The sequence below is a fragment of the Athene cunicularia genome (genome assembly GCF_003259725.1).
Source record: "Athene cunicularia isolate RWA chromosome 9 unlocalized genomic scaffold, athCun1 chr9_part1, whole genome shotgun sequence".
NCBI lineage: Eukaryota > Metazoa > Chordata > Aves > Strigiformes > Strigidae > Athene > Athene cunicularia.
Window position 1 is genome coordinate 10232997 of NW_020799110.1, and position 15142 is coordinate 10248138.

General features: G+C 38.9%; 1 protein-coding gene and 1 long non-coding RNA gene across 2 annotated transcripts in view; one reads left to right on the forward strand and one right to left on the reverse strand.

Annotated features, from left to right (window-relative positions):
* The window catches only part of LOC113483397, a 30749-nt gene extending 21732 nt beyond the window's left edge, over positions 1-9017 (forward strand). Inside the window, exon 4 of the long non-coding RNA XR_003399023.1 lies at positions 8933-9017. This is a non-coding gene — a long non-coding RNA (uncharacterized LOC113483397). The remainder of the gene's footprint in view (positions 1-8932) is intronic.
* Positions 1-12188, reverse strand: part of KNG1 (kininogen 1) — a 17773-nt gene extending 5585 nt beyond the window's left edge. Inside the window, 6 exon segments of the mRNA XM_026854927.1 lie at positions 562-643; positions 3475-3582; positions 5307-5479; positions 7933-8017; positions 9004-9114; positions 11994-12188. Coding sequence (XP_026710728.1) covers positions 562-643; positions 3475-3582; positions 5307-5479; positions 7933-8017; positions 9004-9114; positions 11994-12188 — 754 coding nt within the window.
* Positions 12189-15142: the final 2954 nt, after the last annotated feature.

Genomic DNA, 15142 nt, shown 5'->3' on the forward strand with positions numbered 1-15142 from the left:
GGGGGGGGGGGGGGGAAGAAGCCTCTAACATATCAAATGTAAATATAACCATGCAATATGAAATAAACAGTGATAGTATCAATAGGTGAATTATCAATTTTGGACAAAATCTTAAAGTCCTCAGCTCCTTTGCCTTTCAAAAGAGTACACTGGAGCCCTTTGGAAAGTTAGAAGTTACTTATTTAAACAACGTGATGTTAACTTGCTTGTCATTGTGGTGGAAAATAATTAATTTTTGTAGGATTGTTATACTCTTTGTATCTTTTAATCTCCAAATGAGAGTCAGCAACTAGCTCCATGTCCTAGAAACAGGGTAGTATACAAATGATAAAATGTAACTTTTGGCTGCATATGAAATACTTGTAGGAGGTGAAAAAAAATCTGTGGTAATATTTCATTAAGAGGCCGTGCTTTTCTGGTCACGGAAGAATTACTTTCTCCTGTTATTATCATCCATTTTCATCCCTTGCATTTTAATTTTGTCTTTTTTTTTTTTTTTTATACAATTGTAAAGCCCAGAAAATTGCAGAACTTTTAAAATTGATAGTGCCTATGACATACCTGGAAACTTGCATTGGCTTGCAGTATCTATGATCTGTGCCTGAAGATTTTTATATGCTTTGGCATCGCATTTACCTACACGCTGGAATAAAAAAAAATCCAAAAGAGCTCCTCATTATTTAGAAATAATGAACAAGTTCACATCCTAATACCTTCCTGCTAACAGAATGTCAAGCATACTACTACTAATTCCTTCCTTCCTTTAATATATGGGGAGCAAGAAGCCTGCAGAGCAAGAAGACAGTCTGCAGAGCCAACAAATGATCAATGTTCGAAAGGACCACTCTGAGAAAATAAAACCATAAAAGAGAAGCTAAATGAACTATTTGTATGTGTTCATTACAGAAGGAAAGGGGGAGGTTTTCAAGCCAGAGTCCTATTTTATGGAGGACTCACTGAAATTTCTGTCTCAAACTGTAAAGATGAAAAAGAAGATTATGCAATTAACAAAACAAATATTATAGAGTTTCTTGCATTTAGTCAGGTGTTCTAAAGGTACTGTAGTAGATGACTAGCTTAAAATTGCTTTGATATCTTAGGGCTGGAAGAAAGCAGATGCTGATCCTGTTCTGTTTTAAAAAGGTTATAGACCTACAAAACTGATATCTGTACCATTCAAGTGATTAGAAATGGTAATAAGGAAAGAACTAGGGGGTGCGAATACATCAAGGAGAGAACTGGGTTTTGTTGTAAACAGAAGTCATATTTTGCAGATTTGTCAAAGTTCTTCAAAAGCATCAGCAAAAGTGAATAAAGAGACCTGTTGATAAAGTATATGTACATTTTCAAAATGGTTTCAGTGAAGTCCCTTATTAAAGACTCTAAAGGAAACTAATCAACTGTAGAAGACGGTGACTGTAACAATTCAAGATCTTAGGGCTATGACAGATACTTATAAAATGTCATCCATAAAAAATCTGTTTAGTAGTTGTTTAGAAAAAGTAATTAAAAAAAAAAAAAGTCAAGGTTTATTATCCAGGTTAGGGAGAATGACATTATGCCCCACTATAGCTCTGTGGTTCACATGCGTGTTGAATACAGGGTGCAATTCTAGTTTCCTATTTCAGAATGAGTAGTACAGAGCTGAATAAGGGTATGAAACAACTTCCATGGAATTTGTTCATTCTAAGGTATAGCATACTTTTGGAATATCATATTTACTAATGCCTGTCAATGATTTATTAGCAAGGCTGCTTAATGGTTTGGAGGATAAGTAATAAAGATCCAATCCCACAAACCCTGAATGATCAAAGCAGTATGTGAATGAGCTTAAGGTTTAAGAGCAAGCCTAGGTAACGGAGAGACTTGCTTCAGCTAGTCTGATTCTCACTCTCCTATTTTATACCACAGTGTTGTCATTCTTTCCTTTTTTGATCAATGCTTCTGAAACATTCTTGAGATATCCAAGGAGTAGTTTTTGAACAGGAGAGGCTCTTGAATGTCACGCTCAACAGTATACTTCCACAACAGCTGAAACAGGCACGAGTCAGGACTCCTGTGGTTCCTCCCCTCCCGTTTACCACCACTGTTCATTATGACTCTGTGTTCCTGCCCTCTACCTTGTATTTGCAGAAGCATTTATCTGACCCCCTGATGAGCTGGTTCAGGGAGCTTGGTTGAGAGGGCAACCCTGCTGTGGATGGAGTGATGCACTTCGCTCATAGGAGAGAGCAGCAGTATGTTTACTGATATAAACCAAAGTTTGATAGTAAATGCGACAGTGGTTTAACAAGACTCCATGGCAAGGTATGCTTGATTTTTACTGCATAGGGGACAGGGTCAGACAAAACTGTCAGGGACTCCCTTCCATTGAATCATGATGTTCAGAATGGATACCCTTGCTTTCTGAACTCCTTGTCAGAGAGGAGTCTGGGTGTGGCTGGATCCAATCCTAGTCCCAGACTTGGTCAATGGTTTATGTCTAAAGGATTAGGTGTGCGCACTCAATCTTTTACATCACTTAGCTAAGATTTCAAAGTTAAAGCATACTTATTCCCAATTCACTTACCAAGTATCTGATGTGATAATGATTCTCTCAACCTCGAGGAGTAACCTTAAGAAGTGTCCCTACTCAAGGGGAGAGCCTGGTGTGCAGCCTGCTGCCATGCAGGAGAGCACCATCAGCCCTGGGGCTACCCACTATTTATAGAGTAAGGTGATTGCCTTACAGTCATATTTGCATACCAGACATATTTTGGTTGCCACATGCTCAACTAGCCCTCAGCTGTTGAGCAAGATTTATAGCCTTATCTATTGCGTCATGTCTCCCTAGAGTCCAACTTAAACCAGGTGCAGCCATCACGACCACCACTGGTGGCTGTTGCTTTAAGAAGAAGGGGGTGGAGGGGAGTAGACAGCCACAAACCCTCTATTTTTAGTACATTTAATTCTGTTACAGGTCAGAGAAGTTGAGGAAGTACCTGGGTTTGCATCACTGTTTAGCTAGAGTATGTATGTTTGTTAATAAACTTCTTTCAAAGCTCTCTAATTTGGACTGTGGTAGAGGTTAAGTACTAGTTCAGCTACTTACTTTTCTTAGAAAATATGTCTTAAGATGGAAAAATTGAGATAATTTGATTATCTCTTTTTGGGTTGTACCTGAATAGCTTGAATATATGGATAGGAGCTTCTCAAGGGATTTATTATTTGTGTGAGACTGTTTAGATTCCGTAGAGTAATCTATAAACATTTCCATGGTTGTCTTAGTCACTGATTCAGGAGAAGACATGGATGTTCTAATTGCATAAATAGACAGTTATCTATGTCTAGATTTAAACTTCATTCAAAGTCAAATAAGACTATAAATATTTTCTTGAGTCAGATGTCAATGAATATTTGTTAATGATATATGTTATGTTATATGATATAATGTTATGATATTTTCTTGGTGAAGATATTTTGAAGATTACTTACACCTCTCGAAGTGGGTTTGCACTCTGGAGTTAAATCTTGAAATTGGTCTTTGGAGCAATTAGTCTCCTCAATTTCATATTTAATTATGTAATTCCATCCAGCTACCACCTGGAACAGATGTTTAGGAGATACATTATGTAAAACAATACAACGTTGGAAGTTAAACTATTAAATGTGATTAGAAAGAAAGCAAAACTATTATAGTGCCTTCCATCCATCAAATCACTTTGCAGTCACTGAGCCATAGAGTATTCATGGACAGCAAAAAAAGTCTTGTCCTTGTGATACAAAAAGTAAACTAAAAGTCATGCATATATTAGAAGTGCACTTTGTATTTGAATTCCACTTCTGGCAAGCCTGCAGCCTCATAATACTTGGTTTCTTCTTGCACTTTCCTCTAAAGTATCTGTTACTTATTACTCCCAGTGGCAGGAAGCTGGTCTAGATAGATGACTACACTAATACAGCTTGGCAAGTCCTGTGTTCCTGAGCGTGGGACATAGTAAAACAGTATCTGAATAATGTGACTTTATACTGCTGGCATCATTTGTTATTGAGGGTCCTGTATTTATCATCTACCTATAATTGTGTCTGTCTTGGGCTTTACCTTCCTCGCCTGCTTTTTTCTCCAGATTTGTGACCCTTTTTTTTCCACTTTCTCTTCAGGAAGCAGTTCGGTTTTCCTCACTGTGGCTATTGCTTCTCAGCCATGAAATCTCTGCATGGCACAGTGTTGGGTCAGGGAGCATTGGATTAAAAAGGGGAAATAAAAATCAAATATAGGAACTTTTCATCCTGGATCAATTAATATGGAGGGCTCTGACTAGTCTTTGTTGGCCAGAAGTGACATGATGGTTCTCTTTCCAGCTGCTGGATTGCAGTCTGTCTGTGACATTTTGTCATGTGGCTTAAACGTTGTGTAAGCTTGTCTTTTGGTTAAGAGGATCGTTGCCATCAGTAAATAGAAAAAGGACAGTGTGGATTAAATCATGGGTCAGATTGACGTGATACCACAAGATGCTTTTTGGCTAAGTAAGTACATACACATTCAAAGAAAACTGTATTTATATTTAGTGTGGGGTTATATACTAGTTAAAAACCAAGTAAGAATCTTTACTTTCTAGCAGCATCACACCAATTCATAGGAGAGCCTTTCACAGGGGAATAATTGTTCCATAGAATACCATATGACAGAATTTCTGTGACCTGAGCTGTCATTTCTTGCAAAGCAGGTATTCCTGTGTGCAGAAATCTTTCAGCAAGTGACATGCTGGCTTTTTGTTTTTCATAACCATTTTTCCTATATGGGGTTTACCCATCCTATAGTGTACAACAGCTGCTGACATATGGGTCCTATTGCATTGCAAAAACATAGCTGCCTGCTGCTGTTTGAGAGGCTGCAGATATACGAGACATCTGTGCAGGCTGGCAGTTTTGGCACGGAACCTAGGAGAGATCTGCTCCTGCTGGAGCTTCAGGGAGAGGCCAAGTGGAATATTCAAGTGCATCTGAGATGACACAAGATGCCTGTGTCAGCACTGAAGGCAAACAAACTGGTGCTAAACGCTGGTTAGATGCAACTGCAGATAAAGAAAAATATGGTTGCTATCAATTTGTAAAGTTGACAGCTCTGAAAATCCAGTACATAACCGTTTATGATTCCTTATAAATCAAGAGAATTATTTACAGGGTCTACATAGTAGATTTATTTCATATGATTTTATTATGAAATATAAACCACCTTAAAATCAGAAATGTGTACATAAAACTACTAAGGTACCTGGGTTTGTTTTGTTTTGTTGTTTTAAATTTAGAGAAAATCATACACAAACCTGTCTTTGAGCTTCTTTTATTTCCACAAGCTTAAAAAGGGCGGATTCAGCACTGTGCCTGTTAAACTTTTCAATGGCTTGTTTCAGAATTTCTGACACTTCTGAACTGTCAGTTGATATAGGATGAAAACATCCAAGACATGCAGCCTCAGCAAGTGGTATCTTTACTGCAGCTGGAAAAGAAACAAACAAACAAAAATATAGGACTTCATGTAAAACAGCCTCAGGTTTTAATTTTTCCTATCTGGGAATGAGAGAAAAGGTTCAATGAGCAAGAACCTTTCCTGCTTTTAATTGGAGTGATCAGCAAAGCCCACATTTCAGTTTCAAGACCTGCAAAGACATTCATTGTATTTAGAAACATGTTTTGGTTTGTGGTTGTAGGGGCCATCTGTGATATGAGGATTCAGGGTTTCGGTGGCAAGCTTCATTCAGAGAAACAAGTGAGTTCAGGAGTCAATGAATCTCTGAAAAACCTTGCATGTAGTTTTGACACCATTAAAGAAAGGTCACCTCTCATACAGTCAGGGAAGAACCAGCTGTAACTAAGGAGATGTTCTTCAGATTCTTCAAAGCATACCCACTGCGTGCAGCTGCTTACTGTCCTCACCGTGGACAGGATGGGGACTTTGGCAGGATGTTTTGGCTCACCCATGTGAACTGCTCTGACTCTGAGCTCCTTAGGGACTGTAGTTGAACTATTCTATTGCTGTGTTGTTTGAACTCCCCCTGCTAGTCACGATGGCTGCCAGTTACCACTCGGTGTTACCTTCAGGCTTAACCAACTGGATTGGCTGTGGATGGACAAGCTTGACGGTGATGCTCAAACTTCTGTTTCCTACTACTAATCCTATTAACTCTCTTTCCCTTCTAGTAATCATGGATTGGATTTTCATAAATTAATTTTATAGTTCAGTACATAAATTAATTTCATGATTCAGCGAGCTTGAGAATGAAAGTAGGACAATATGTGGTCTCTGTGGAATTGAAGTAAAATTTGTGTGCCTGATCCTCAGCTGGCATAAATTGGCTTTAATGGAGTTATGCCAGCTTGCACCAGCCAGAAAACCAGTCCAGGGTCAGTATGATTAAACTGTTCCACCAAGAAGGCTGAGCAGTGTGGTACCAAACATGTTGGGCAAATCCCTCACCAGTTCGGGTCTCTTGTTTCTCTCTTTCTGTTTGAATCCTTTGGATTTGATTTGGCTTCTCTATACATTTTTAATATCTCAGTGTAAGCATTACTATTTAGTCCTAGCTCTCTAAAGGATACGTGAACAAAGTCTGGACCTTTGTATTTCTAGCATCACTTATTTTGACTCAGTAATGACAAATATAGACATGTTACAGAAAAACGTGACTGTGCTTTCAGGGAGTAATCATGAAGGAGATAATAAAACAACAACACACCCAGTTCTAAACCGACTATGGTCTCAGCATTTTCATAAGTGCTGAACAAATGTGTATTTTTTTTCAGAGCTGCTATAACTTGTTAAGAAGAGATGAGCTTCTGAGGCTGAATAGATGATTCATTTAATTTATGTATGTTTCTTTAGGTTTCTAAGCAAGGATTCAAATGCAGATTTCCCGTGCATTCTCTGTGGGATTCTCACATCTTTTACTGGCAACTAGATGTCACCATTGCCCTACAAATGTGTCTGAAGTAAACGGTGTTTATTCAGTAGCAGAACATGGAGTTTGTGTGTACTGCAGTTCCTAGGAGGACACCGGCTGTAGGTACAGCCACTGAAGCTTTAAACACGATAACTAAGAACAAAAAACAAAGATAAGCTGCCAAACATCTCAGAAATCATGTTAAATGCTTCTCTAGTTAATATGCATTTAGCTTCCCGCTACCAGTTGAATGGATATTTTAAAACTAGCTTGGGTATATTGTACATGAACACTAGACATAGGCATATAGAGATCTCAGTTACAAAGCTTTAAAACAATGTGATTTCTTTCTAATAAAGGAACCTACTATGTATTACTATGTAGGCAAGAAATATAGTACTGCTTATTGCTAAGGTCTAAAAGATATCACAGTCTCTCTTACATAATTACATCACTGCTAGATTTTTATTTTGTAATTGAAACTTTTTTTTTGTTGTTCTTTAGCTGGGAGTAAATACTCGTTTTCGTAAACTTTAGCAAATAATTTAGTCATTTTTAATTTTGAGAAAATTTAAGTACAATTTTGTTATAAAAAGTGTTTTCCTAGTAATTTCTGGCACAATTTTATACTTTTATAAGTAAGGACAGAAAATTAAAGTGTGACAAGTTATATCTAGTCTCTAAGTTACTCATATGCTTATGGTCTTAAGCAAATTCATTTTAACTTGGTATAATTCCAGTGTTTGAAGAAACTTAGTACACATGCACGTGCAGGTTTTCATTACCCTAGATAGAAACTGCCAGTGCGTCACTGACTTAGCCTGTATGTGTATAACAGCAAAGTGAAATTCTATCTTTAACATGTAGTTGCTTCTGGAAGATTATTTAAATTGTCTGAATAGAATGATAAGGAAGTCCCACCTTTAAAATCACCTGACAGTCTCGGTATTATATTTTTCCCATTCATACTTGTTGATGTACTTGTTGAATGCTGCCCCAAACAGTTACATACCTGGAAAAATTTTGCAATCTTGTGAAACATTACTTGTTTTTTCATCAGTATTCAAGTGAACTCGAGCTGTGCATTCTCCTGTTTTCTGCAAAAACATATGACAGCATTTGTCTTAAATTTGCTGAAGAAAAATAGTGTGCTATATATTCTCCTAGGTATTGAACAAAGTTGACAGTTGAAATTGAGTTTGGGGTACAAGTTCATATGTACATTTGTAGTAATGTCCAATCTGCTGTTTTGTTACTGGAAAAGGAGCTGGTTTGTTGATTGTGAGGAGAGCAGGGAATGAACTGAGCAGATAATTTGAGAGATTGCTTTGTATCATGATTGATGTGTATTAACTTACTGTTTACAGTCAGAATAATGAAAATAAACATATCCTTGTAAATAGTCATTATAAATTGTTTATTTACCTACCTTCCTCTCTGCTAGTACAAGATAAGCAGCAATGACCATGTCATTTCATTTAAATCATTTATTCAGATGATATTATCACCATCATCCCTTTCTTTGCACTGTGTACTGTGTGAAATAATAGTGACTTCCACTGAAATGTGCAGCGATCCTGAACGCTATATGTGTGTGTGCCCCAATCATACCTTCTCTAGGTGCTCTCTAGTAGCATGAGCCAGATATGCTTTGCACTGCTAAAAGCCCTCTGGTAATTTTTCCTGCCATAGTGGCTTCCATGTCAGTATCTTTGTTGGTGCAGATCTGAAGTCAATTTGGTTATGCAGGTTTCCATTATACATAATTAATAGAAAGTTTTACAGCCCTCACACTCCCACAGTGCATGTATCTTCCGTTGAATTTATTGTGAACCTTCATCTTGAAGAGCTGAAATGTTCCCTTCTGCACATATTCAGGATTATAATGGTAAACTCATGATTATAATGGTTAACTTTAGAGTTGCAAACATTTCTGTATGTACTTTAGTCCTATAAGCTCTCAAAAGCAACACAGTTAAAAGAGTTGAATTCTCTACTGTATTTTTCCCCAGGCAACTGCAGTCCTGGTCATGATGCTGATGCTGCTGTACGGAGAGACCTTCTAAAGAGGACAGATACTTACAGCCTCTGCAGGTACTTTGTAATCACAGTCTTGCCAGAGTTTGTTTTCCTCAGTGGCACAAGTGGTTTCTAGTATTCGATATTTCACATAGAATTGTGTGTTAGGACCTGCCTGGATAAAAACAATATACATTTCATCATTTGCGTAGTAATGAATCAAGTGAATAGATAAGAGCTTCAGAAGGTAAATACTATTCATTGGTTACCTTAGATTTTATAGTATGGTTTTGGATTAGCTGCTGGTCTCCCTGCAAGGTCTCCCAAATCTTCTTAGTTCAATAATTAACTTACACAATTATACTGCTGAGCCCTTACCTACAATTACAGTATGTTGATACAATAGATACGGTATGCTCAACTACCTTCATTTTAACTTGTACCAAGGGTTTTAAAACCAGAAAGAAATGGTTAGGTTTTATATTCATATTCAAATGTACTCCAGATAAGCAAATTTGGGTTGCTGCTTGGATAGTTAGCATAATTACCAGCTTGGACTGTGCTCCTGTCTGACTCCCTCGCTCTCACTCTTGGCCTCCTCCCAGATCTGTCTACTTTCCTTCTGTACAGCTCTACAGGCAGCCCAGAAACAGCAGTCAGCAGCCCTCAGGCAGCCTGGCAGTGCCCGAACTGCCTCTACTCTAGGGTAACAGGGTACTTAAGCTGCCCGGCCTACTCAGGGGAAAGGGGCGAGGAGGGTATATGCTCTGGAGCCAGGCTTTGGCAGTGCCTGCAGTTTTCCTGTAGGCATTAAAGGCTGAGCTGCTCACGAGGGTAGCCTCAGGAATCCTGTAAGATGAAATACAAAGTATTAAGCAAAGTTTGGCCTGGCCAGTGGAAGTGTTTCTGACATTGGTAAATCAGTAGGGGGCATTTTCTCCTTGCCAAACTGAATAGTGAGCCTGTGCAGACAGGTAACATTAGCACACTGCAAGGTCTAGGGCTTATCCTTTAGAGGAGATATAAAGCCAGAAGTTACTAATCTTTTACAGCCACTAAAAATGTTCTGCCAATGTGGCTTTTCAAATGCAAACACAGGCAGTTGCTGTACTTTAACACTGGTTATCCTCAAATAATACTGCTGGAAGAATTAAATGATAATTCTTGCTTTAGTGGTACCAAGAAAGTGAAGCCGAGCTGATGCAGGTGGAATATACTGGATTTACACTGGTGTGGACACAGAGTTATGTTCTGTTTTCTCTCAATTCTTGTTGTGTATTGCTACAACTACAATGAGGTGTAGAGGTACCTGGTATGATGGTTGAAGGTTGTAAAATAGGATGAAAGGTTTCTAAAACTACAATGGACTTAATCCTCAGCAGGTGTAAATTGACATTTATGGAGCTGCATCAGATTATACTGTCTGGGATGTGGTTTTAAAAAGAGCTAAATTCTGTTCTCTGTTACAGGATTCTAATCTGCAATAAATCAGCTCAATGAGTAAACAAAATATGTGAGAAAAGATATTGTTTCTGTATATTATTTGTTGTTGGTTTATTTCATTATTATTATGAACAGCTATGCCTTTAACTGGGTCATGTTCAGTCTTTCACCAGTCAGCTTTTATGTTTTATTACCTTATCAATAATGAATGTACATGAATATATAATAACCAGCTATTTAATTAATGCATTCAACATTGTGAGACTAGCAAGGAGTAAAATCTATACTCTTTTCAGAAGAATATTGAATATGAGGAAACCTCTATTGTAGATTCCTTTTCTCTGTTTTTTATTTAACATCATAGTCAGATCAATGATTCAAAGTGATAATTGATCACTTCAGATCTTTTAAAGAAAAGGAAAGATGGATAGCTAGAGAAGGAAAGATGAATAATAATTGCAACAAATATGTGTTCTTAAAAGTAGAACATTGTTTAAGATAAAATACTGAAACTTATATCTGTCCTTTGGGAACAACAGTAAAAGGAAGGTGGTATTACAGCTCTGATATAAAGATGTTTGCATTTGGCTGTTGTTAAGGATGTGTGTAGTTCAGTGAAGACAATGGGACTGTTCATTTGTTTAATATTAATTTTATAGAGGGTTTGCCAGATTTTAGTCTTTGTCATTAAGTGCTAAAATCTCCACAGTTTGAAAACAGGAAAACCAGGGGGTAGGTGCCAGAAGATGTGGGTAGTTTACTGTAAGGCATTTAACAATTCATGTCCCCTTTCTATCTAGGTAAGTGTCTTGTGATTTTGGAGTGCAAAATATTCTCTCTGACACTGGGTTTCTTGTGTTTTACATGTGAAAATCCAATCCAGTAGAAAAAAATGCTAATGTTGTTTTAGGGTAAAGTAATGCTTGTCATTATTATGGTAATATCATCTTTGTATGCCTCTCAGAGGTAAATACTCTTTTGTTAGATTAACTGTACAGAAGGACTCCAGGCAAAGGATCATGTTTCATTCTTTTTTTCTTCTGTAATTTTAGCTGTCACCCTATTCGACTAAAATACCACCTAGTGCTTTTAGATAGATCTGTGACTCAGGACTAATGTCAATCAAATATATTCACAAACAATTTGTTCAGAGTATTGCCAAATTTTATCAGGTCATTCTTTTTTTTGTGTGTGATACCAGCTCTTCCCAAGTCAAGATAATAATTAGGTTTTTTAGTAAGTGCATTTTTGCCATTCAACTGTAAACCTTACTGATGATGGAAAGAGGTAGAATTCCCAACAGAGAAAAGAGAAAACAGAGTGGACTAGTAAGACAAATTGTATTAGCGATAGAAATTTTCTATTCTTTAGTCCTTGCATTAATAAGCAATTCACCAGCATGCATAGTCCCATTGATAAGAACATAATATACATCCCTGCTTGTCATGGTAACAAGTATCTTACTGTGCAAGTCATTTCTTCGATTTTTTAAAACCTTTCTGGAAGACACTTTGCTGTCATGCTTGCTCTCTTATGAACGCAATAGAGATAATCAGATTCAGAGTGCATAAACAATTCTAAATTTTTTGGTTTTTCGCAAAGTCTACTTACAGTTCTCTTGGCTTCCATCACCATGTATAGAGCAAACTGATTACCAGTTGCTTGGTCTCCATTGTATTTCTTCAGTGCTGTATCGACAGCTTTAAAGACATCAGGGTCATCACAGTCCGAAAACTCAAACGAAAGAGGGGTGGCTGTGCTAGAGAAAAAACTACAGCAAAGTGCTAATAGAATGAAAGGTTTCATAATTGGACAAAAAAGGCCCCCTGAATTAGAAGGCTCTTTAAAAACCAAATGGAAAAGGAATGCCTGACAGGGTTTTAGTCACCTCTACTGTTTTTCAGGAGCAATAGCTAAGTAAACAAAACAAGTGGGCTGCTGGGGTTGGTTGGTTCTCATCATACCCTGTTTATACTGCAAATAAACTTCTGAGTTTATCTAGATAAACTTTGTGTGGTCACCAGAATGACACTAAGGTTATCCACCTGCCATCAAGATAACAAGCTAAATGGGGACAGGTTTAGAATAAACAGGATGGCCCCCCAAGCAAAAAAGAAAACAGAATGTTTGTAGCTTTCTGGCTTCTTAACAGCTAAACTGCTGCTGAGAATGAGTTTTAGAAGGCTTATATAAAACACCCAAAAAGGTCACAGTGGCAGTGGAGCTTTGGTTCTGGACAACCCTGTAAATTTTATAGATCTGTTTAGTGTTCAGACTGCAATAGTTCTGATAAGTCAGATCATGTTTGAAAAAGTCTCTGAACAGGTGCGTATCATTGAATGTCATGTAACTCTCCAATAACTTCATAAGCCTTGTGCTTAATGCTACTGTAGGATGTATCCATCTTTGTTGCCATGTGCAGACTGCTTTTGGACCATGGATTAGTCAGTCTTCAAAATGTTTTATTATCATTGCAGATAAGGAAAGTGACACCCAAAAACAAGGGATTAAGTATTGTTGCCTGTGTCTGGCACAGCCAGAATTAGAGCTGGCTGGGAACATCTGGTGCTTGTCTCCAGTGCTGAGCATCAAAGAGCTTTGGGATTGCCTCAGCTCCAGTGTTCTAGCTATGTCTTGCTGTATTGGGTTTGTATCGAAAAGTTTTGGTATCAAGGGGACTATGGGGGTGGCTTCTATGGGAAGCTGCTAGAACCTTCCCTAGTGTCTGATAGAGCCAACGCGAGCTGGCTCCAAGATGGACCCGCTGCTGGCCAAGGCCGAGCGCATCAGCAACTGTGGTACTGTCTCTGTGATAACATATCTAAGAAGAGAGGAAAAAAAAACTGTGTGAGGACAACTGCAGCTGGAGAGAGGAATGAAAATATGCAAGAGAAACAGCTCTGCAGACCCCAAGGTCAGTGCAGGAGGGGGAGGAGACGCTCCAGGCCCGGGGCAGAGGTTCCCCTGCAGCCCGTGGGCAGCCCACGGTGAGGCAGCTGTGCCCTGCGCCCAGGGAGGCCTCGGGGGAGCAGAGACCCCCCTGCAGCCCGGGGAGGACCCCACAGCACAGCAGGTGGGTGCCCAGAGGAGGCGGTGACCCCGTGGGAAGCCGACACTGGAGCAGGCACCTGGCAGGGCCTGTGGCCCCGTGGGGAGAGGAGCCCCCGCTGGAGCAGGTTTGCTGGCAGGACTTGGGACCCCACGGGGGACGCCCGCTGGAGCAGCCTGTGCCTGAAGGACTGCACCCCACGGAAGGGACCCACACTGGAACAGTTCATGAAGAACTGTCTTCCGTGGGAAGGGCCACGGGCTGGAGCAGGGGAAGAGTGTGAGAAGTCCTCTCCTGTGGAGGAAGGAGCAGCAGAAACAAGGTGTGATCAGCTGACCGCGACCCCTGTTCCCCGTCTCCCTGTGCTGCTTTGGGGGAGGATCTAAAGAAATTGGGAGTAAAGTTAAGCCTGGGAAAAAGGGAGGGGTGGAAGGAAGATATTTTTAAGCTTTGGTTTTATTTCTCATTATCCTACTCTGATTTGATTGGTAATAAATTAAGCTATTTTCCACAGGTTGAGCCTGGTTTGCCCATGTTTCTAATCGCTGAGTGTTCCCTGTCCTTATCTTGACCCATGAACCTTTTGTTATATTTTCACTCCGCTGCCCATCTTAAGAGGGGAGTAATTGAGCAGCTTTGGTGGGCATCTGGCATCCAGCCATGGTCAAGCAACACTTGCTACAAGTTTTAGTTAAAGAAAATACACTTTAAAGACTTTGTGGATAAACTATGCTAGAAATAAGGTTGTTCATACATGATAATGCACTTTTAAAAATTAGTCAACCTTGACACAGTTACATAAAATGTTGTCCCCATTGTGTTTCTTTTTCTTCAGTGTAGCCCTCACACTGCATTTACTTTATGCCATGAAAAAGCTACTTTGAGGACCAAATTACTATTTTTTTGAGATTAATCCCATGTTCTTGCTTATGACATAACTGTTCTGAACTAACTCATTGAGGTCCCAGATCTGTCTGAATGGACTTCACCCTGATGGGGGCTGGAGTATAAAAAGACACACGTTCTTTCTTCCTGCTCTTCCCAACTCAGTTTCCAGTTGTTGTCCCAAAACTAGTATGGTATGCAAAGAGCCAGTTAACAGAAAAGAGTGCTTGGCATCCAAAGTGGCCAGTACACTGAGTTACAAACACACACCATATTTATTTGATTCTGAACACAGAAACACACACCTCTATACATAACTGTTTCTTAGTATTTTATCACAGTATCATCTATTGGCTAGTTTTAGTCCTTGCTTTCATTTAAAGTCACAGTATCTACCTATTAACGTATTCGTGCTCAAAGGGTGAGGAGCTTCATGAAGAAGTGGGTAACTTAAGCTATAGAGGTGTGGGTTTCATATTATAATGAGCTAAGTTCACCTAAAGGACAGAAAAATACGTTCTTTCTACAGCATGGTTTCAGATCACCATTCAGCTGGTCATAAATCTTTACAGTAGTTCTATCCTAGAACTAAGCAGGCATAAAATTGTTTATAGCAATAGTGATCCTGGTTACAAAACAAAACTTACATTCTGAGCTGCAGATCTTATGAGAAATGTTGTTTTTTGTCTTTTGCTAGATTTTTGTTCTTCTATCCTCTTACAATACAGGGAGGAAGGTTCAGCTATAAAGAAAACATTTACATGAAAGAGTTATTACATGCATCTGCTTTTCTCCTCCCCTGAGAGCAACTATGAACTATTTGAAA